The sequence below is a fragment of the Xenopus laevis genome, chromosome 6S, assembly GCF_017654675.1.
Source record: "Xenopus laevis strain J_2021 chromosome 6S, Xenopus_laevis_v10.1, whole genome shotgun sequence".
Classification (NCBI taxonomy): Eukaryota; Metazoa; Chordata; class Amphibia; order Anura; family Pipidae; genus Xenopus; species Xenopus laevis.
In genome coordinates, this window is record NC_054382.1 from 103,408,075 (window position 1) to 103,433,253 (window position 25,179).

At 37.6% G+C, this 25,179-nt stretch overlaps 1 protein-coding gene across 2 annotated transcripts in view; it reads left to right on the top strand.

The window, feature by feature from the left end:
* The window catches only part of nkain3.S (Sodium/potassium transporting ATPase interacting 3 S homeolog), a 313,723-nt gene that overhangs the window by 213,456 nt on the left and 75,088 nt on the right, over positions 1–25,179 (top strand). For both annotated transcript variants that reach the window (XM_041567191.1, NM_001093808.1), the window contains 1 exon segment: positions 19,348–19,545. In XM_041567191.1, the coding sequence (XP_041423125.1) occupies positions 19,348–19,545 (198 nt within the window).

Below are 25,179 nucleotides of genomic sequence, written 5' to 3' on the forward strand. Positions count from 1 at the left end.
GTGCAGTTTTGGACTCCGGTTCTTAAGAGGGATATAAATGAGCTGGAGAGAGTACAGAGATTAAGGGCAACTAAATTGGTTAGAGGGACGGAAGACTTAAATTATGAGGGTAGACTGTCACGGTTGAGGTTGTTTTCTCTGGAAAAAAGGCGCTTGCAAGGGGACATGATTACACTTTACAAGTACATTAGAGGACATTATAGACAAATAGCAGGGGACCTTTTTACCCATAAAGTGGATCACCGTACCAGAGGCCTCCCCTTTAGACTAGAAGAAAAGAACTTTCATTTGAAGCAACGTAGGGGGTTCTTCACAGTCAGGACAGTGAGGTTGTGGAATGCACTGCCGGGTGATGTTGTGATGGCTGATTCAGTTATTGCCTTTAAGAATGGCTTGGATGATTTCTTGACATATTATCAAAATATCAAATATCACATGATATGTGATCTCTATAACTCTATAGTTAATATAGATATGGGTATATATAATTTATGTGAAAGTAGGGAGGGGTGTGTGTATGGATGCTGGGTTTTCATTTGGAGGGGTTGAACTTGATGGACTTTGTCGTTTTTTAACCCAATTTAACTATGTAACTATGTTACTTTATATGTACTGGGTTTTTTCTCCCTAGAGAAGTTAAACCTTACATATCTTCTTTAGCATCAACAGTCATTATTTTCCATACCTTTAGTCACTTTGTTGGTCTTTGGACATTTTTTATTATTTCCTTAGCTGATCTCGAAGTTATTCATCTTTCCAGAATGTAGCTTTCATTGTGTGTCTTCATCACAAGGATGGATGCACTTGTCTAACAATTTACAGTTTTAGTAAAAAAGCACAGCATTTGTATGCACTGTTTACAGTACAGAGCCAATATGAACACACTTTATCTTCTCACTCAAGCTGGCACAAACCAGACATCATATGGAGGTTGTTGTAGTTAAAAGGTAGTTTATATAAAGAAAAAACATCTCAATATGTAACCTAACGCATGTTGTGCCTTGTGGGCTGTAACAGGGCGTCTCAACCATTAAGCCATAATATAGTTTGTTTATCAGGCAAGAGAATGAAGAGGTCAGGGATATGATTTTCTAGTAAATTTAATCATCAATTAGAACAAGATGTTGGTGCCTTTTTAAGACATACGTTCATAACAGTTATCCCCACCAACTGGCAGGTTTTACCTACAGCAGGAGTGTCCATACTACTTTTAAAGGGATTCTGTCATGATTTTTATGGTGTGGTTTTTATTTCTAAATTACACTGCAAATAATTCACTCTACCATGTAACATTTTATTCCTAAACCAACAAGTGTATTTTTGTTAGTTGTAATGTTGGTGTGTAGGCAGCGATTTAAGATAATTTTGCCTGGTCATATGCAGAAAGACCCAGCACTTCAGGATGAAACTGCTTTCAGGCAAGCTATTGTTTCTCCTACTCAATGTAACTGAATGTGTCGCAGTGGGACCTGGATTTTACTATTGAGTGCTGTTCTTAGATCTACCGAGGAGCTGTTATGTGGTTACCTTCAGATTGTTCTACAGATGGGCTGTTGTGGGGGAGAATGGAGGGATGATATCACTCTAACTTGTACAGCAGTAAAAATGACTGAAGTTTATCAGAGCACAAGTCACTGGGAAACTGACAATATGTCTAGCCCTGTGTCAGATTTCAAAATTAAATATAAAACTGATGTAAAAAGAAGCCCATGAATCCTACGGTAACATTTGGTTTAATGTTCTTTATATATTAAATTGATGATGTCATACAAAGAGATTTATGCAACCGTAGATTGAGGGCCATACAAATCTCTTGGAGGGCCTCATGACTAATCTACTCTAATTGCTTTTTCCTTCTCATACGATTTCTCATGGTTGTTGTTATAACCAACCCATAGCCAGAGAGCTGTAATGCTAACAGCACCCAGGTTAAAAGAGCCAACTTCCTAATGCTTTAGAAAAAATATATATATATTTGGCAAAATCCTTCATATATATATAATATAAAGTATATATATATAAAGGCCAGAGTAGGAACATACAACAAACTGGGAAACAAATCCTGCAAGTCTCTAGTAAATAAAAGTGATACTAAAAACTCATACTAAACTTATGGGAGCAATAGACTCTTGACATAAAATGACCCCTAGGTAATGATGTGTTCAGCTATAATGAAGAAGCAAGATACCTAGAGGACTGTATCTTGGCAGACTCTGTAAAATATGTGTCTATTCTTCTTTATAGCATGAAAATAAACCTTCTGATCTGGTTCTTCTTGACTTCTGTCTGGGATGGGAAATGTCTACTGTGTATTGTGACTATAACTATGTCTATCCTGTTCACGACCAGTCAATTTACAGTAACATGCTGATTTAAATCATAGCACCCTATGGGTGCTACCACGGGGGAAGTGTAAATACACTCTATGGCCAAAAGGATCTGGACACCAGAATGTCCGATATCTCATTCCCCAAAAGGCTCTGCTTTTTTGGAAGAGCTTTCCACTAGATTTGGGAACATTGATGGTGGGATGTGCTTCTGTTAAATTGGTCGTTTCCCTTTAAGTTAAGGTTTAAGGGGGAATTTAATTAAAAATTTTCAAGCGTTGTTTAAAATGGAATGTACTGAGAATGTTCAGCGCTGCCCCCAATATAAAATCATTCTTTGGCGAATATTAAATCACTAAGCAAAGGTTTTTTAAATTTTTTAAATATTGTGTCCCAAAAAAAAAGCTTTGTGATTGCAAAATGTTATTATATACACTGCGAATGTTTGTAAAAGCCATTAGGTCGCAAACTTTGTGAGAAAGTCGTTGAAGACTGTAATTGGGCAAAAAGGACGCAAACATCGCTAGCATTCGCAATGGTCTTTGCGCACATTTTTTTCAGTTAAGTAAACATATTATATTCCTCCATATGTAAGGTCAATTCGCAGTGACTTTTCAATTGGTCTCCATTATTTATTTTTTTTATATAGTTTTTAAAATGATCTGCCTTCTCTTTCCAGCTTTCAAATGGGGGTCACTGACCCCATCTAAAAATGCTCTGTAAAGCTACAGATTCATTGTTATTGCTACTTTTTAATTACTCATCTTTCTATCCAGGCCTCTCCCCTTTGTATTCCAGTCTCTTATCCAGATTGGTGCATAGTTGGTAATTTGGCAGCCTGAAATTGCAAATAGGAAAATTAGTGAATAAAAAACGAAATAACTCAATAACCACAAATAATAAAAAAAGAAAACCAATTGGAAATTGTCTCGGGATATCACTCTCTACATCATACTAAAAGTAACTGAAATGACCCCTATAACCTTCCATGTTATATGTGGCATGACCTGTCATTCTGCTTCCCAGAAATAATGTTTATTCATGTAAACGAATGGTGCTCCTGAAAATTGTGGATTTCTGTATGTATCCCATTATATGCTCCTGTCAAAAAGCCTGTGTTTGCCATCTCTCTATGTCTGAAATTATTTTGCTCAGGTATCTGGAATGATTCATTTTCTCCCAGCAATGTGATCAGAAAATGAACTGGTTTACACGGTTTTATGCATTTATGGTCTAGAATTCAGTCTTCATTTCTTATACTTTTAAGTCTGTTTGATGTTATCTGAACTGTCTGTGTGTTTAATAAGCAACTTCTTCACTGCAATAATCTATGGCAGGAAAAGCAGATGAGTACGTAAAGGTCAGGACCTGATCTATTAATAAGAAAGATAGGTTTCCCAAAGGGATAAGCAGATGAGCAAGCTTTGAAGGAGGAAGGAATAATAAGGTAAATATGTTATGGGGTTTTATTCTCTCAAGCACAAGGGCAATTATGAGATCTTTTGGAGCTTTTGCAATTATAAAGGATACACACAAAGGTTCATTTAAAGGAGAACTAAAACCTAAAAATGAAAGTGGCTAAAATGCCATTTTTGATATACTGAATGTATTGCATCAACCTTAAGTTTCAGCTTGTCAAAAATGAAAGTGGTTAAAATGCCATTTTTGATAAACTGAATGTATTGCATCAACCTTAAGTTTCAGCTTGTCAATAGCAACAATGGTCCAGGACTTCCAACTTGTCACCGGGGAGTCACCATCTTGGAAACTGCTATACTCACATGCTCAGTGGGCTCTGAGCAGCTGTCGAGAAGCTAAGCTTAGGGGTCGTCACAAATTATCAAGCAGAAAATTAGGTTTGTCTGTAATATAAGCTGATGCTACAGGGCTGATTATTAAATTCTGATGCTAATTGCACTGGTTTCTGTGCTGTCATGTAGTTATCATCTGTATTAATTACTAATCAGCCTTATATTGTGACTTTCTATTCTATGTGTACTGTATATTGTGAGTGAAGCTGACAGCAGCACAGAGCATGTGCAGTGAATCAGCAGAAAAGAAGATGGGGAGCTACTGGGGCATCTTTGGAGACACAGATCTTTACTACTAAAGGGCTGTGGTTGCCTTTAGCTGGTACAGAAGCCCCCCCAAAAATGTACAGCATTTCTAGCTACTTCTTTAGTTAGGCTTTAGTTCTCCTTTAAGAATCCAGTATATTCCAGCAAAGTTGAGTTGTTTATCCATCTTAATTGGCATAGTCTGGAAATTGTCTTTGGGCAACATTGTGTTACAGCTACAGACTCCAGTCACTTTACTAAAATTCACCTTTGGTATTAAATCATAGCTCCAAATGTTTTTTTTCTTGAATGTTTGGTATTCATTACAAATTAGTAGCCGATTCTAATAGGTGTAAAAGTCAGTTTCATGCTGGGTTCAACTTTGGCTTTCCATGGATTGTAATGTCATGAGGCCAGTTTAGGGGGTACCCAGTACAAGCACTAGTCAAAGGAATTTCAGAAGAACTTTAAAGGGGACATAACGGAGTGATAGTTTTTTTTTACCTAAAATGAACTCGAATGACCTTGAAACTCGAATGGTTTCTTATTTAAGAAAAAAACTCCAATATCTAAAACTGAAATGAATATTACTGACCCGAAAACTCAAACCTAATTTGAACGGAATTTGATTAGACTTTTTTCTCCAAATAAATGTGAATGTCAGGATGCCATTGATACTATCGAATATGAGTTGTCCCCAGAGCCGAGGTATGATAATTCTTGAATTCGAATTTACCCTTCCAACTAATAAATCTGCCCCAATGTGTCAAGTATTTTCTCCCTCATTATAAAAATAAATGATAAGTTGCTTGTTGTATTACTTTAATGAGAATTTCTCAAAAAACACCCACCAGTCATTTGTTAGACATACAAGAATCTATGGGGCACTCAAATATAGGAGGAATTTGTAGAGGTTTTAGCCCAAATTATAGTTAGACACATTTTTCATGTATGATTTCAAACAAAAATATTTTAAGTGTTTTCAGTGCATGAAAATGCAAACAGGATCTTTCCAAAATCAATGGCTGTCAAATCTCATAAACTCTGGGTAATATACATGAATAATGTAGGAGATGGTTACATGGTAAAAGTCAAGTTATCCTTGCAGTGAAAGGCATTGTCCCTTGTCAGCAATATGCTGTGTATTTCAAAACCACCGGCTGCAGTTTCCAGAAAGGGTTAGACCTGTTTCCATACACAAATGGCACCTCTTTGATTTCAAGTGTCAGACTGGCATGTTATATAATAGCCTCTCTATTCTAGAGCGAGAAATCTGAGCAGTGAGATGATTCAGTGTATTGCTGGCAACTTGAGCTAATAGAATGACATGTGCAAGTCAGAACAGCAGAACCATTTAATGAAAGAATTAAGAAAAAAAACACTATAACGATCACATTAGATGTGTTGCACTGAGCCGAGAAAACCAATTGTTTTCCACTTTGAAGAAGCAATTGTCAGCAGGGACAGACTATTTGCAATGCAAGATCAGTCTGACTCTGTGCAGCTAGAGATTAGTGCATTAGAGCAACTGTCAGATATGAGATGATGGTACTAGAACGGGAGCAGGAGGAAAGAGAGAGGTACCTGGGAGGGAAGGCACTGTTGGAGGTGTTCAGTGCAGAGGCGATCCCCCAATGCCGCATCACTAGTGCAATGAGCGCAATAGCACTTAAAGTTATAGGAGGAGACTTTTAAAAGCTCTTTGTAACTGACCTCTCACTGCCGCCTAAGGCATGGATCTCACCTTGCCTCATGATAGGAGCCACCCTGGTTCAGTGAAATACAAATGGGAAATGTAGTACAGGTATGGGACCTGTTATTGAGAATGCTTGAGTGTTTTCTGCATTAGGGGCACCATCCCAAAGTGTGGGGTAAGTATATATGATCATTTGGGGATGCCTACATTTTTGGCACCCCAAATTAAATATGCCTTTCCTTCTCCTTTAATACCTCACCTTTTTTCTGTATAAATATTAGGGGTCATTTACTTACCACCCTGCACTGTGCAATGTGCAATTCTAGGTACAAATTTCAGATCTTTTATCCACAATGCAACATTTTCCCACATAATTCCAGCATTACAGTACTCCCCAGGGGAGTCGTGCCAAATTCAATAGTGGCTTGTATGTTAAAATTGCACTTCGGCTATGATGCAAATCAGACATAGTTGTGCTGGAAAAGGCATAATTTCCAGCATTTGGCATGACGCATATTGTGTCTATCCACTATACAGTATTGTGTATTACATGTATAATGCGCTCTCCTTACAGCAGACAATTTAAACCTTTGCAAAATTATGTGAAACAAATTTTTAATTGAAAAATGTTAAATTATCCACTAGCACACACTATTTCTATCATGCTAGATGTGAAATTATCATTCCATAAGTCAAGTAAATGAGAACGTGGAGCAGAGCCAACTAGGGAAAGGATAAATCTGACAATTTGTAAATGGCGCCTTCCCAAACTTCGGAAATTAAATGAAAAGTCTTTCATCCATTGATTAAATAATGTTTTGAAGTACTCATTTGTGGCCAGCAATCCAATACGTCTGTAATCATTACACATTTTTCCTTGATGCTTTCCATTGTTACAATTGAGGAATGCTTGTTCTGCAATAAAATCAAACAATTCATTATGCCTAACATGAACTGCAAAGCTGATGCATTAAGTACAAGAAAGCGATATAAAATACTCGACCTGTGTGGGAATAAGGGCTGTAAACTGAGTGTAGCCACAGGCCAAACTGCTGAAAAAGGTTGGAATATGGAGGTGGAAAGGGCAGGAATCCTATTATGCCAGAGGGCTACTAGTCTTTCTAAAGTTATATAAGGAACGAGCAGATTTACCACCCTTAAGGTGGTATCTCATGCTTCAATACTTCAGCACAGGAGCCATATTTATTTAAATGAAAAGAGCTCTTGGTCATACAGTGGGATCATCAATAGCCAACTGCTAAGAATGGAATTGTGGCACAGCAACACATAAAAGACAATCCCCATCTGTATTATACTAATCAACCAAAGAAAGTTGTAATCTTCTCTTTTTATTAAACATCATACAATAAACAGCAGCAGGGAAGTAAGAAGCAGGGTATCAAGTCACTAGTGTACTAATATCATGGGAACGAATCAGCATACAAGGAGAAATGGAGATGAGTGTTTAACAAGCAGATCAATATTAGGAATATCATGTAGCCTTTATCCTCTGTCAGACACGAGGAAACCAATCCATTAAATGTGGTGTGTTTGCTTTTTGTTTAATTGCTCTGCTTTGTATTAATTTCATAACATAAAACACGTCCAATCTTAAATCCCTTCAGTATCTCTGAATATTTTATTTCTTTTAATGACAAATGAGTATGGAAGAGGAATTGATATACTGAGGAGGAGGATTATGTAGAAAGTCATGCAATACCATCTACAGTATGTGTCTCACTGCCTGATAACCTCATTTTATTATTTATTTATAAATTTCCAGTAAAAATTATAGAACAGTTATCCCCAACCAGTGGTGATTCCCAATTATCTTTTATGTTGCTCCCAGCAACCTCAATGCAGATGGAGGCACAAAGACATATCTTTATTGCCAAACACAAGCAGACTCAGTATGGTCAACATGGGCGTGATGATACCAGGGAGGTGGTGGGCGTCTTCCATGTGCCTCTTCCCGGATGTTACCGACTTGTGCACTTAAGTATATATTGTTATTGACCCTTGTCTGTCCCTGACGACTGCTGATTTGCTGCCTGTACCCACCTTTGCCTGTTACTGACCATTCTTCTGGATCCTGACTTTGCACTGCACCCTGATTGTTTTGACCACAGCCTGTGTCCTTGATTCTACCTCCTAATTCCATACTGCACTGCACTGATTGGTATTGACCAGGCCTATCCCACTTCTACGCTTACTCTTTCCCTGTCCTTCCTGTCACATGTTTCGGGTTCTTTTGTCTGCCCAGAACTCTTGCCTTGGCTCTCTCACTTTAAGACCTTGCAGCATCTGAGTAGAGGAAAGCTCTTCACAAAGCAAAAGGCAGCTGTTATGGGCAGAAGTGTGAGCCGTGGCCGGAGCTTTGGTGTCTGTTTTAGGTTTTGGGAAACCAAACATGACAATGGGATTAAGAAACAAATAGCCATTATTTATAAACCCCAGGGCTCATAGGTATAAATAGTTGGAGACCTTTGTTCTAGAATAATTCATATATATATCATACAATATCTTGTAAATTATATCCTTATAAACTGTGAGTTCTGATGTCATCATATATACCAGTTATTCTCAGACCAGCACTCCCTGTTATAAAAACCAATTACTTTATTGTTGCATCGTATCTGTGCCCAACGTTTCGGTCCCTGTTGGGACCTTTTTCAAGGATGAAATATATATGTTGTGTGTGGCCAACAGTCCAAGCCTAATTGTCTTTTGTGGGGGAATTAAAAATGGTAGGTGGATCAGTGGTTTACACAGTCAATGAGACTCCTCAAACACCAGGTCTTTAGCTGTATTTTAGTCTTCATTCAGCAGAAACATCACAACTTCCATCCAAACACAACACTTTGCAATGATCAAATAATGGGGTATTTCATTAAGAAAAGGAGCCTTGATGGTGTAAGAAAGGACGGGGAGGAAGTTTTAGTGGATGGGGGGGTGTCAGGATATGGATTGGTGGGAAAGGGTTGAGTCACTGCAGGAACTGAGATCATGACTGGGAAATGGGATTTAGGGCACTTGACTGGAAGCTCTAGTTGCTATTGAAGCATATTGTGTTCCAAACAGTACCTAGGGAATGACCTTAGGGGACTGTGCCGTTTGATGTTTGACTAATATAAATGACACATATTAAATATAAAAAAAATATAAAAAAAGTTGAAACTGAAATATAGAGGAAGTAAGCTTTGATATAGAATAAATGAAAAAAGACTAAAAGAGTTTTCCTGTTCCTTTTCAAGACAACTAATTGCATGTCACACTGTTGAAAAAAACATCAAATAAAACAAGGTCATTTAAACAGCTGGTTGTCCTGTGCCAGATGTGCTGGAAACTGTCATTATGCAAATGAATATGAAAACAGAAAACTGTGGAAATAGACATATTGTAAAAAGAACCTCTATAAAATAGTTAAAAAGATGTTCTACCCTGGAGAGATTTCACTTGCAAATGCATTCTCTATGTCTTTGAAATAGATACGATTGCCATTATAATGTAGTTGCAAATCAAGGAAGGTATTGATATGCAAATGCAGTTTTAAAATAAGAATTTTATTGGAAATCATAAGTGCAGTAAGCTTGTAATGCAGTGTAAAGGCCTGATTAAGAAATGTAATGATGATAGTGAAGACAAGTTAATAGCACACCTAAAACATCATAGAACTGAGCAAGATTACTCCCTATTTGTGAGGAAAATGTTGTATGGTATTATGGCAATCAAAGAACAAAATATATTAAAAGGTGCAGTTTAAAGTATGTTGCATTTTTATCTTTTTCATGTTTTTAAAGATTGTGTGACATGAGTTTTTAAGTAGAAAGAAAAGACAATGAGAAACAAGGAAAGTAGAAGAACTGGAAATATGAAAAGATGGAGACCAGGAGCAATGTTTGGCAGGAATGAAGGCCCTTAAAAACCTAACCAAGAATTACATTCACATGGAAATCTGGTCCTAGCTTCAAGTGTGCTAGCTAGTTTTGGGTGAATTTCTCCAGTTTAGCTTCGCCGAAAAATTCGGGAAAAATTTGTGAAAGTTGAAAATTGAAGCCCACTTCTGAAAAGTCAATTTTGATGCTGGTGTAAAAGTCAATGGGCGTCCGAATAGTGTTGACGCACGGTGATTTTGATGCAAGCGACTTATCAGAGTGATTTTTTGACACAGGCGTATTTTTGCAGGAGTTTCTCGAATTTATTCGCCTATGGCGAAAAACGCGGAAATTCGCAGCAAATTTGTGCCATGGCGAATTTAATCGCCCATCACTAGTGCAAGCTCCTAGTCTGCCATTTATCAAAAGGAGCTTCTAAGATCTTGCAAGAAGGGCTGTCCGATCCTCTTGTTTCATCCGATAATGTTAACTAATCTACATGCAATCTTCTTATGTCAAATGATAATAATGGTGATAAAGGTTGTTGTGTGCGAAAAATCCATTGACTGTAATTTAAATTCACAATTTTCACAATTTATCCTCCAGCAAAGTAGTGGCATAACTCAAACGCAAAGCTTGTGCATAAATGTTCTCAATTTGCAATTTTTGCCATATTTAATAAGCTCTTATGGACATTCACAGTGCGAAAAAACTATTTGCAATTCTATTTGCACATTAAATGCACCACTCTTATCCAGCTTTATCCAGTGTCCACTGTGCAAACCATTCTGTGCTGCACAAAGTTTATAAATGACCCCCACATAAAGTAAGTTTACTGTTACAGTGCAAATAAGGGAAAATAAGTGGGCAAAGGGCAGTGAGGTAGGACCTGTGGCTTCAGGTTAGGTGGCTAGGTTGGATGCTTGAAAACATGGAGCTCAATTCAGGAACTTGAATCCTGTAGCAGAGGTGTCAGGGTGGGCTGCTGTTAGAGGGAAGGGGTTTTGACATGACTCCAATTTTCAGTACAGCAGTAAAGAAAGACTGAAGCTTATCAGAACAAAAGTGACAAGGTTGAGAGGACTTGGGAAAGTAGGAAAATGACCATACCGGTGTCCGATTTCAAAACTTGTACTTGTACAAACTACAACATATCTATTTACTACTTTGAATATTGTATTTTAGTACCATATTCTGCTTGAAGAGTGCTAATAAAATCTCTTCAATAAAAGACACCTATATGTGCTGAAATATTTTTTTCTTGCTTATTTAGAATACTTTACAGTTTTGCTTTTTCTTTTTATTTATTGTACTTTCGTCATCTAATTTTATAGTAAGCCATAATACAGCGGTTACTTTGATCTAGATCATGTTACAGTCTTTGCTCGCTTGCACATCAGTACAACTCTTATTAGCATTCCCCTATCTCCCTGCCCTCACTATGAAGAACCACCTACTGTACGTTGCTTCAAATGAAAGTTCTTCTCCTCTAGTCTGAAGGCCTCTGGTGCAGTCATCCTTTTATGGGAAAAAATCATTTTATTTGCCTAAAATGTCCTGTAATGTAATTATTGTCTTGCTGGGGACCCCCTGTTAAGACACTGACGGAATATGGAGAATTGTGATCGCACACATAATTACTGAGGAGATGATGGAATGGTTCTTGATATCTTATTTGGCCATTTACAACCCTTTCAGAAAAAAATACTCTATACTTATATGAATAGGTTCAGCCTTCATTTCCACTTTCATTCTAAGAACAGCCACACAATTGAAGAATGCCCTGCTCACATATAGCTGTCTGAGGTTAGTTATGAACAATTGCCTTTAAATCATAGTATTTGTTCTCCCTAAGTATGTTGGTGCTTTAAAACTAAACCATAAGAATATGACTTGTTCATAAATTTTACTTTGCACATATGGTGAGACTGTTGTATCCTTGTGCACATTCCCAATTTTTAGTAGCTATGCCTTATATATGCTTTGTAGTTACTAAAAGTGGATGCTCCAACTTATATTCATGTTTTTTTTCATAGAACACTGTGTCATCACATACACTGCTCTGTTTTTAACTCTAAACTATAACTCTGCCATAGTTTTAGCTTTTAAAAGCATGAAAAATCAATACATCTAGAAAATAAAGGTAGAAAATGGAATAAAATTATTGGAGTTGAAAGAAACAATATCTGCTAGATAGATGCCATAATTGCAGTATACCTTGTGTAACTGTAGTTGCATGGATGAACATGAAGAATGTATTTGGGAGAAGAGAATCTTCAGGAGACAGCATCAGGTGCAGAGCTTTAAAGAAAAAAAAAAGTAATTCTTATTTTTCTTATTTATCTGATTCTTTAGACTGGATGGCTTATTACAATCTTATTTCCCCAGTCCTAGACTAATTACTTCAAAGAAACAAAACAAAACAAAATAAAGTCTAAATAAAAATAAAGTCTAAACAGTGTTGAACAGTCAATAAATACAAATATATGGTCATTAAAAGGTTACACGCATCACTTCCTTAAACATTCTTTACTGTTTTATGCAGAGCTGGTGTACAGTAGTTAGTGTGTTACTAAAGAAATAGATTTTCTTGAAATTACTTATTTGCAAGTAACATTCTGATCTGTTCTGATGTGTTTTTATTTAAAGAATTTATTAACAATGAAACAATGTTCTCGTTTAAAGATTTGTATAGAAATGGAAAGCTTTTTAGGAGCTATATAACCCTTTGGTGCAAAGGACACTGCCCTTTCTCCTACTAAACTAGTCTAGCAACCCCATGTAACTCCCAGCAAATGTGTTACGCAGGATACTTTCTCTTAGGTGGGCCCTCACTGTAGGTATGGAGGAAAGGTAATTCACTCTTTGCAGATGTTCAGTAACTCGGGTGCAGTGGTTCTTTAAAGTAACAGGTAACTCTTTATTTGTTGGATCCTTAAACAATCTCTGAGATGTTACTTTAAAATGGTACAAGATATATCCCTTTACAGTATTTCAGTACTTACTTCCCTTAATAGTACAGAAGGGCATTAATAACAGCCAGCATTAATAACTAAAAAATGAGCCTGACCACTTGAGTTCCTACACTGGTGGGTGACACTGAGGGTACTAACACTACTTCTATACTTGTTGGAGCTTCTTGCTACTTGCTAACTACCCTTAGCCTAACTGTCACATCCAGTGAGCTATAATCTCCTACACTAGCTACACCTACTGAGGCCTCCCATGCTCTCTCCAGCACCATCCACCTCTCCAACAACAACAAGTGGGATCCAATAAAGACAGAACAAATGGTGACTCCCCTTTTTAAAGACTAGGGACACACGACACCCCTGGCCAGTAAGGAACTTTCAAGAAACATTTTAAATGGAAAGTGAAAACTGCTCCCCCAGCCAACTCTAAACAAGATCAAACCTATATTGAATTAACTCATCTCGGAACTACTTACAGTAAAATAGGACACAACATTTCCTTATAGGAGCATAAAATGCAGGTTAATAATATCTGAAAAAACAAAGCAGGTTTAATGTTCAAAGTATTTTATTCCGCTCGGCTACAGATATTATTGCCTGTTTTATTTAAATGAGCTATTTTTATAGTTGCCAATTTGCCAATAAATTGAGCCTTAAACTGCGAAGCACCCTCTCTTCGGATACTCTCTGATGCATTTTGACATATGATTGCAGCATGAGCCAAGTATTTTTCTTAAATACTATCAGCCGCTTGATTCTGTGCAAGACGGATGAAGTGTATGTGAGAATAGAACTGCAATCACAGCTGTCAAAAATGTGTCACTTCTTCCCAGCAAAATGTCTTATGTGGCAGGTAACTGGATGCTCAGATGTGTGCGTTATACCAGAGAGCTGTAATAAGAACAGAAATGTATATTTAATGTTTAGACACTGTAGAATAACTTTTATTAAATGGCTTAGGTGTTACAGCGTGTTTCTTAGGGAATACTGTAGCGTGACAATATAGTGCTGGGCAGGTTACAAGCACTGTAGACTTATCATTAGGTCTCAGTATGTGACAGGACTGTAGTTTAAAATGTTACACTAGAATGCCCATTTTCTTATCAAGATCATTCCCTACTATATAAAAGACATTTCATTAAAGGGGTGGTTCACCAGCTTAAATTATTGGTTTATTCTTAATACTGCAGCTAACATGAATGGTCAGTGAGATCGGTTATTGTTGCTTAAAGGGGATGTTCACCCCTCAGTTAACTCTTAGTATGATGTAGAGAGCGATACTCCTAGACTAGGTGCAACTGGTTTTTATATTTTATTATTTGTGGTTTCTGAGTTATTTAACTTTCTGTTCAGCAGCTCTCCAGTTTGCATTTACAACCTGATTGCTAGGGTCTAGTGATGGGCGAGTTTGCGCCGTGAAAATTCGCTACGCCCGAAAATTCGCGAATTTCGCGAAACGGCGAAAAATTCACGAAACGGCGCGGCCAATTTTTGCCGTGAATTTTCATGGGCGGTGAATCGCGCAAATTCGCCGCGAATTTGCACCTGCCGAATAAATTCGCCCATCACTACTAGGGTCCAAATTACCTTGTAAACCCTGCGCAGATTCAAATAAGAGACAGGAATATGAATAGGAGATGCCTGAATAGAAAGATGAGTAATAAAAAGTAGCAATAGCAATAAATGTGTTGACATACGGAGCATTTGTTTTTTTGGGGATCAATGACCTCCATTTGAAAGTTGGAAAGCCCTTCAAAAAACCGGCCTGTCCAGGTCAAAACCGGACAGGTGGCAACCCTTAATACAATGCTATAAATTTTGTCTTGCTTAAATGCCCAGTTTTTTAATGAGTGGACCTAAGAACTGCAAAATAAAAAAACAAAGCAAAAAATAAACCAATCATCCCCTTAAAGTTCAAGAAGATAATGTGCCTGATGTAATTGCGGTCGATTCAGCAAAATGTATGCAACCGCAATAATTTGGATGTGTAAAACGCCCTCATTGTATGTTGTCTCTATGTCAATGTGGTAAAGACGCAGTTGTATATGATCATTGCTGTTCTTGCTTATAAACACATGAACAAACCTCTCCATTTTTTCCCAAATGTTTGCTAAATGGTAATCACTAGTTAAAGGCAACATTATTGTGTAACCTTCTCACAAGCCTGGTATTAGTGACAGTGCATATGAAACACAAATACAATTGCATGCTTTAAACTTAATTAAGCGTAACTGCTTTGCAGTGTCCTTTTATTTTAATGAGGATTTAATGAGCACTTAAATTGCCACACTTGGCCCAGCCTATCTACAATAAAAGCAAAGAGCTTCTTTTTAAGTCTTGTTGGTAAAATGGCCTTTAACTATTGCAAGAGGTAATTATTATTTGTTTGCCTGTTCTGTAACAGTTTTTATTTTTATTTTACAGTGTATATATATATTTATCATTACATAGTCTGGCCACAAGCATTGCCTTTTTCCATATCTGTACTTGGAATTATTTTGCCCAATGCCCCAGTTATAGTGTATGTGGCTGCTGGACACTGCAAAAGTGTTGATACCGTTCTGCCCCAAATGACTTTTTGGAAAAATCCTGAATATTGATCATCTACATAGAAAGCAATGAGGCTCATTTGCTAAATTGGTGCCTTAGTGTTATTTATGTGTTTTGTGCACTTTTGAAAAATACGTCAGGCAAAAGCTTCAATTTTCTAAATATTATTGCTAACCATACTGGGCCTCATTTGATTCAGTTCCATATTTCTTCCTAACCTACAAGGAACTTTTTGGGAGATAGACCATGATAATACATTAAATTTAGTCACCAAATTCTAATTACAATGGCATCAGTAGGCTCTGATGGGATTATGGGTTGGTACCAGCTGCGCGTCTCTAAGTTAGAGCACTACTTTGTAACTAAACAGCCTTAGCACACAGGGTTGGCATTAGGTTGAGGGCCCTGTTTTCATGGATATTTGTGCCATGGCAATTAGCATTCAATGAAGCTTTAGATTTAGGAGCATAGTATGGCTGCTTTTAATATTGCTGCACCAAAAAATTTGTCTGCCTTGAAGGAAGCTTAGTTGATGGCCACTCATATTTGAGTTTACTTCCATGGGGCTATTTGATGTACATTCCTCCAATTAGGAGGCAAATATACCATGCAAAGCATTGGTCACTGGCAGAAGAGGGTCTAACCAATAGTCTGCACTGCCAAAGATTGTGGTACATTTACTGTATTGTGTATGTTTGGAATGTCTCTTGCAGGTCATCTGTCAGCAAACAGGGAATTTAGGGAATGCAGATTTTCTAGCATGCATGTGCCTCAGCTAGTAGTATAATAGTCCATTCATACTGTATGTTTGTGTAGTCTCTCAGCCATCACTCATTGGAGTTCAATCATGTATTTGCTTTTAACTACCATGACATTGAGATATTGAAAAGAAGCCTTCTAAATCCTCAAAAGGAAATATGCACGGATAATTGGGCACTTTAACATGCCATATGAGGTATCATATTTTGATTGTAGAGTTACTATGTGAGTAAAACAGCTCAAATTCCAGCAATATCATTCTTTTAGTTATAAAAAAAACACAAAAAAACCCCACAATTTACATCTGTATTTCTGTCACAATTTCCTACTAGGAGCAGACAGCTAGATCAGAGTTTTTATGGGAACCACCAATGCTATCTCTACATTTGCTGATAGAATAGAAGGCCTGTTTAGTAATCTGAGCTGAAAATAACTGAGCATGCTCAGTGGCCAACAGCCAAAGCAAATTCCTAAAGGAGGGGCTCAGTAGGTTAGAGGAGGAGAAGGAATCCTAAGTGACTAAGTGGACGGTACAGCCTTTTAACCATAGGAATGGCAGGTATTTAAAGAATTTAAATAGATTTTTCACTGATTAAATTTTTTGTGAGGGTTTACATGTCCTTTAATGACACAGTTTGTCCGCCTTTGTTCACAAAACTTGAGAAGTCCTTTCCTACCAAACCTAAGAGTATGTTTTTAGCAAAGTTTTATCTTTTTCTCAAACCAAGAGCCAGATTTATGAACAGAGCAAAGTTTTTCAACAAAGTAGCACATTTCCAAAGCAGAACTAAAAATACTAAAATTCAGTACTTTTTCTATGGGTTGTTAATATTCAGCAGCAGAGATCAAAGGTTCTCTAAACAAGAGGAGCATAGGGTTAAAGTTAAAGCAAGTCTCTGGGCAAGTTTTCAAAATGTTAAACTACTTTTGGACACATTATGGAAAAGTTTGCCAATCTGAAGCTATCAGAACTTCTTTAATAAGCAGTAACCATAGTTACTGCTCAGTAAAAAACACAGATATATCTTAGATCAGCATTCTGGTTTGTCATAATAGCTATAGCCTACAGCCTTATAGCCTTAAAGGAATTGTTCAGTGTAAAAATAAAAACTGGGTAAATAGCTAGGCTGTGCAAAATAAAAAATGTTTCTAATATAGTTAGTTAGTCAAAAATGTAATGTATAAAGTCTGGAGTGATTTGATGTATAACATGTCAGTCTGAACACTACTTCCTGCTTTTCAGCTCTCTTGGTTTACACTGACTGGTTACCCTGGTTACCAGGCAGTAACCAATCAGAGACTTGAGGGGGGGGGGGCCACATGGGTCATTTCTGTTGCTTTTGAATCTGAGCTGAATGCTGAGGATCAATTGCAAACTCACTGAACAGAAATGTACCATGTGGCCCCCCTTCAAGTCGCTGACTAACTCAGAGTTATAGAGCTGAAAAGCAGGAAGTTGGATTCTGGCTGTTTTATTAGACATCTGTTCACTCCAGCCTTTATACATTACATTATTGGCTAACTAACTATATTAGAAACATGTTTTATTTTGCACAGCCTATCTATTTACACAGTTTTTATTTTCACACTGAACTGTTCCTTTAAGGTATGAATATAGTATGGCAGGTCACACACTGCATTCCATTACACTTGTAACAGAAAACTTGACTTTTTTTTGAAAGTAATATCATTGCTTAGCAAACCATGCCAGAATAAACCATTCATAAATATCAACATTTTTAGAGTTTTTCTCCTTAAATGCATGACATAACTGCTGATATTTTGAGACAACGAATAGTCTTGTATGGTTAATACTGTCTGCTTCTCTATTTTATAAAATATTACACATTATTTTTCAAGCACCTTTACAATATTATTTGATGAAAGTGTCCCTTTGACTTTAGATAAGTCTAAAGTTTGTATAGCAGTGGGTGAGAATTTGCCTTTCAGACACATAAGAGGTAATTTACTGATTGCAGGGCAGGATGCAAAGAAGAGGTGCAAGCTACCATGTTTTTTTACACTATGCAAAATGGAGCTCAAGTACCTGTACCTGCATTCCTCTCAGTACCTGTACTTGGCAGTTCTGTATTAATGGGAGGTGTATAGTAGCACATAGGTGTCCCCCCTGAACCCCTTTATTTACATGTCATTCAGATGTCCGACTTAAGGGGCACCAGAGAGATTTTTTTCCCATAATGCACAAGTTAAAAGTGCTGCTCCAGCAGAATTCTGCACTGAAATCCATTTTTCAAAAGTGCCAACAGATTTTTTTATATTTGATTTTGAAATCTGACATGGGAGTCGACATATTGTCAGTTTCCAAGCTGCCCCCAGTCATGTGACTTGTGCTCTGATAAACTTCAGTCACTCTTTACAGCTGTACTGCAAGTTGGAGTGATATCACCCCCCCCCACAGCCTAACAACAGAACACAAGATAACAGCTTCCTGGTAGATCTAAGAACAGCAGTCAATAGTAAAATCCCAATGTGATATACTCAATTACATTGAGTAGGAGAAACAGCAGCCTGCCAGAAAACAGTTCCATCCTAATGTGCTGGCTCTTTCTGAAAGCACATGACCTAAGATGGCTGCCTACACACCAATATTATAGCTTAAAAAAATACACTTGCTGGTTCACGAATGGAATGTTTTATTGTAGAGTAAATTATTTGCAGTGTAAGTGTAACCATGACAGAATCCCTTAAAGGAAAGGATTGCCTTGCACCAGCTGGCACTGTGCTCTTCACCTAGTGATTTCAAATATGGTGGTAGGTGCAAAGCTCCACCTTTTTTCTGATCTTCCCGACCTCTGCCCCCGATCAGCCCCAGGTCCATCACATCCTGCCCCCTCTCCTGCCTTCTGGTGCCCCTGAAAACCATGAGTCTGGAATGACCACCTGCATTGCTTATGGTAATCTGCCACAGATTACAGGGATATCTGCCTTTAGTGTTGTGACCACAAATGTCCCTTAGGACACTTTTATCTTTATTATGCATTTGTTATTTGGTACAGTTTGTTATTCACCACTTAGTATTTATGAAAGCCAGACTATTTATAATATATTTATAATGTTCTTGATTAAAGTAGTACTTGCTTTTTACCACAGGACACTGATCTCATGACCTTCAATATCTCCATCCATCGTTCATGGTGGCGAGAACATGGACCGGGCTGTGTGTGGAGGCTTGTGCCTGCTCCGCCAAGCAAGAATCTGGGAGATCACTCGTTTATATCTGTGACGGGATGCATCATAGAATATCAGTACCTCGAGGTCATCCACAGTGCCGTCCAAATACTTCTCTCTGTAAGTCTCCTTTTAACCAACTACAGCCACAACCTTTTTCATTTTTCTAGCGCCCACACATATGTATCATGGATATCAATATATTTACTTGTCTGTTGTCAACATTAGTGATGGGCGAATCTGTCCGAATCTCGATGAATAATTTGTGAAACGGCGAAAAACACGCAACAATTTTTTTATGTCGCAGCAGATTTTTTGCTGGAGAATTTTTGACAAAGTTTCGTAAAAACATTCGCGGGCGGCGAAACACGGAAATTCCCCGCAAATCCATGCCTCCTGAATTTATTCGCCCATCACTAGTCAACATCTGTCCTGTCAGTGAATGAAACATCTTATATCTGTTGCCAGAGCTTTGTATTTCTTGTAATGTAATAGATCTGGTAACTCCATCTATTGTGCTGTGCTCCTGAGATTCAGAATATCTCCCTAAAGTGGGTGAACTATTTAAATACTGTGTTTTTTTACTTCTTTCCCTCAAACCTCCAACAGCACACTAATCAAGTACAAAAAAGAAGGTGGTACTGCAATTAAACCTTCTTTATCAAAGATTTACATGTAACAAACATTAGAATATATGCAAGTCAGCACACATTGGCAATGATCATCAGGGCCATAAAGATACATACCACCCAGCAATAAACAGCATACAAGTATGAAAGGGGATACTATGAATTAGAGAAATACCCCAACGTTTAGGCAAGAAGCCTATGTCAATGGAGTTCTAGTGCATACCATCTTACTTGCAGAATATATACCCTGTTTGGTGCCAAACTATAATCCACTAGCGTTCGTATTCTCGGAGCAGCGTGACGTCATGTCTGCCTCCGCAGCGTTGTGACCCTCCAACTACACATATGCACAGCTAATAGGTGATAGAAATCTGCTGCCTGCACTCTCATGGTATATACTGCTTTCTGCACTGATTTTGAAGGGAAAAGGGTGATCATTTAAAAAAATGTCCCAGGCACAAGTGATAGAGAACTCAGGGTTGCAATATTGTGCCCCTTAATACTCATTTACCCAGTATGAACTCTAACATTTTAGCCTTGATTTTTCTCTGTAAAAGAAATGGCAACAAAACAAAATGAAAAAGTTTTCACTTACTACTTATTGCAGACATGAGCCTGAATACTCTATATGTACCTTCCCAGAATGTACTGTGAATCCTAAATCTGTCTAATACTCGTTCATGAGTTCCTGTTCCCTGACCTCCAGTCGGACTGGGACACCAGGGGCCCACCCAAAAACCTTAGACCAGGGGCCCACTCTCAGAATATTCTTCATCTCCTCAATCAACCTCTATTCTCCTAGTCTTTCTTTATACTATAATCAATTATTCCATCTATTTAGCCTCTTTGTTCTCATAGAAAAAGGGAATGGCCATGAAATAGGCCAAAAGTTTAGCAGCATGAGGGCCCACTAACACCTGGGCTCACCGGGACTTTTCCTGGTATCCCTGTGGGCCAGTCCAACACTGCTGACCTCTCTGGATAGGTTCAGAGGTTATGCAGGATACTGATATTGATTCATATTGTCTCCTCACAGACCCTGCTGCATGGTTCTTCCCTGGCACGCCTGAAAGATAAAATATCTTCTCCAAACCATCTAATATATTAAAATAGACACTCCATTAAATGAACAGTTACAACAAATAGTAATGGGAAAAATAAATGCAGAGAATTGAACTGTAGATTTGATAGAGATGAACCGTTAACAAGCCATTTATTTTTATTTCTTCAAGCAATTGCTTAAGTGCAGCTTCACTTTACATAAAGGAACATAAAGGAATATCTACAATGTGTTCAGGAGATATAATATTGTTCCACAGTATCACATTGCTAATGATGTACATCACCCTGTATTTCAGGTAGATATATAAGCTTATTGCTCAACTGACAGCTCATAGGTTTCCCGTTTCTCATTTAGTTCAGGAAAAGTAAAAGATTAAAGTTCATTCTCCAGATGCAGAGATGAAGTTATTCAGAGGATCCAAGTATAGGGGAAGGAAGAGGAACTCCAGCAGTATTACTGCAAACAACTTTTTATTCCAGGCAGTGGTAAACACAACGGGGCAAATTTACTTAAGGTCAAATATCGAGGGTTAATTAACCCTCAATATTCGACTGTTGAAGTTAAATCCTTCGACTTCAAATATCGAAGTCGAAGGATTTAGCGCTATTCGTTCGATCTAACGATTAAATCCGTGGATTCAAAGGATTTTAATTCATCGATCGAAAGATTTTTCTTCGACCTAAAAAAGCTACCTAAGCCTATGGGGACCTTCCCCATAGGCTAACATTGACTTCGGTAGCTTTTAGGTGCCGAACTAGGGGGTCAAAGTTTTTTCTTAAAGAGACAGTACTTCGACTATCGAATGGTCGAATAGTCAAACGATTTTTAGTTCGAATCGTTTGAATCAAAGTCGTAGTCGAAGGCCAAAGTAGCCCATTCGATGGTCGAAGTAGCCAAAAAAACATTCGAAATTCAAAGTTTTTTTTATTCTATTCCTTCACTCGAGCTAAGTAAATGGGCCCCAACATGTTTCGGGTTCAATACCCTTTATCAAGCTTTATTATTGGACTTTGATAAATAACCCCCTACATAAACTTAATAGGCTGGTTTTGCTTCCAATAAGGATTAATTATATCTTATTAAAAGGTACTGTTTTATTAATAAAGAGAAAAAGGAAATACATTTATTTAAAAAATTGGATTATTTGGATAAGATGAAGTCTATGGGGGATGGCCATTCTGTAACTAAGAGCTTTCTGGATAATGGGATTCTGGATAGTGGATCCCATACCTGTATTTCACTTGCCTTTATGGGTGCCGGAGAACTTTAGTGGTTATGTACCGCACATGGTTGCGTTCTCTTTCTCGCTGCAGCAGCTTTTCATCTTCTTGTGCGTTTATTACATTAGTAAAACTGTAATCATAACTATATATATATGTATGAAAGATGATGTCTTCCCAAACATGAACTGTTCTTATAATTAGCTCAACATTTTGCACACAAAACACGTACCAACTATAAAAACCTCAGAGAACATGCTTAGATATGAAAGCCCCTGATAAATGTTCAAATTTTGTTCAATAATCCGTAGAAGACCATTCATTAGCACCCCCTTTTCCACAGAAATAAATACTGTTACATGAGCTGTGTGGTGCTATGCCTTGTGAACTGTGTGCTATTGAAACAAAGTTTGTAGTATATGCCATGATTTTATTTTATGATTACAACTACATAAAATTTGTGAGTTCTCATTTTTGCAAATAATAATGTTTATTTCCTTTTCAGCCCGATTCTATGCAATTATATTTGGTCAGTCACATAATGTTTTCTACTTGATTCCTTCTGTCCTTCTCTTCTGATAAACAATAACCTGTAAATGAGGAATATAATTAAACAACAGTGAAATAGCATTTGTTTTTATTTTCTTGGTACTGGCATGGAACCTGTTATCTAGAATGTTAGGGACTTGGGGTTTTCCAAATAAGGAGTCTTTCCATAATCTGGATCTTCATACTTTTTCTGTTAAAAAATGATTTAAATAAACCCAATAGGCTCCTTTGCCTACAATAAGGATTAATTATATCTTAGTTGGGATCAAGTACAAGCTCTGGTTTTATTATTACAGAGGAAAAAGGATTTACTTTTTAGAAATGGGAATTATGTGAAAAATAGAGTCTTTGGGTGGTGGGCCTTTCTGTAATTCAAAGATTTCTGGATAACAAATTTGCTGGATAATGAATCCCATAACTGTACGGGTTTTATAGTCATATTTTGTTTTAAATTTAGTAATATCCTTTATATAATGAATGTTCAAAGGAGAAAAAAGAATGACCCACAAATTGCACCACCCCATTTATAATTCAGTGAGTCCCATGACAAGAGGTAAAACTTAACCTTTATTTGTTTTAATTAAAATAGACCAGAGGTGAAAAATCACGAACGTTTAAAATTACGAAAAGGAGGAGCGCATCATTAGCTGCATTCAGTAGTAAACTCCCAATATTTAGAAGATAGAACGTATTCAACCAAAAAAGGTCATATGAATCATATCATTAATGGGATAAACTACAAAAAGTTCTAGTGGCAAAAGGCAACAGTGGTGGTGCTCAATTCCACAAAGGGTTAATACACTAGTAAGTGCCAAGATAATTCCTCCAACCAAAATGGACTGTGGGCAATGTTGCTATCAGTCCCAAACATTAGCCGAAAACCCCTTTAGTGTGACAGAAAATATAGAGAACAGAGGTCTGTCTGGGAGGGTTAATTGATCGGCGTTCCCAAAGTGCAACCACTAAAGTGCCATTAAACTACCCACTCTTGGTGCACCCCCAGTAATACTGGCGGGTCCGTATTAAGGCAAGTTACGACGCACAGAACTTTGGTTGCAGCTAATGCACTACCTGCCTGATCGAGCTAAAATTATTGAGAGGCGCCTGACGCGCGTTTCGCTCGCTCGGCGAGCTTTGTCAAAGGCAATCTGCGGCGCGAAGAGGAGTGCATCTATAAATAGATACGGAAAAGCCGTTACTATTCAAATCGGCCAATGCGCAGGAGTCTGATCATCCTGAACCAATGCGCACACTTCTAAAGTCTTGTGGGGAGGAGCGAATGTTGCTAATTCTGTGTCCCCATACTTGAAGCTTACAGTGTGTGCTAATTCAAGTATCACGTATCTCAATGCGTTCACAGTATTAGAGGGAGATAAGTCTGCAACATTGTAATTACTTTATCATATTTCCTTAGGCAAGATAACTAGTATCAGATGGTAAGGAAATGGATATTTCATGAATGGGTCATTGTGAGAGAATTAACAAAGTATCAAAGCTGACCCAAGATACATTACTGTCAAAATCAAAATCAAAATCAAACAACCATCCTAGGCTACATATTAGGGAGCATGGATGGGTTATAATTATTTCAAATGAAAATATTCATAGTAATACTTTCATTCATGCCATCAGGGCCCATGGCATGCATATTGAAAATCCATTCGCTCTCTTTTGCCAAGAGGGATGATTCCAGATCTCCTCCTCTAATACCAAGCGACATTTTAGATAAACCAGTTGCTAGGAGGCCTTTGCTACTATGATTGTGATATTCCAGAAAATGTCTGCTCACTGGAGGTAATTTCTTTCCCAATTCAATCCATTCCAGTGCATTGTCAATGCTTGACACATGTTCCAGTATCCTTTTCTTTAGGGCACGATTTGTTTTGCCAATATATATTTTCCCGCAAGGACAGGTCAACATATACACCACACAGTCAGTGTTACATGTAAAACATTGTGTGATATTATGTCGTTTCCCAAATCTATCAAAAACCGCAGATTTATTATGCATGTATCGACAAGCTCTACATTTCCCACATGGGAATGTGCCTGTTCGCATGGTTCTATTATTTTGTTTGCCAAAATGGCTCTTAACCAATCGATCCCGAAGGTTAGGTGCTCTGCGACAGCATGTCAGTGGTCGGGGTCCAAGTGCACTTGATAGAACTGGATCCGTCAATAGAATGTGCCAATGCTTCTTAAGTATGGAATCTATGTGTGACCATTGTTTGCAATAAGTACTAATAAAGCGTACTGTCTGTGACTCTTGGTTTACACATTTCTTTGGTTTATT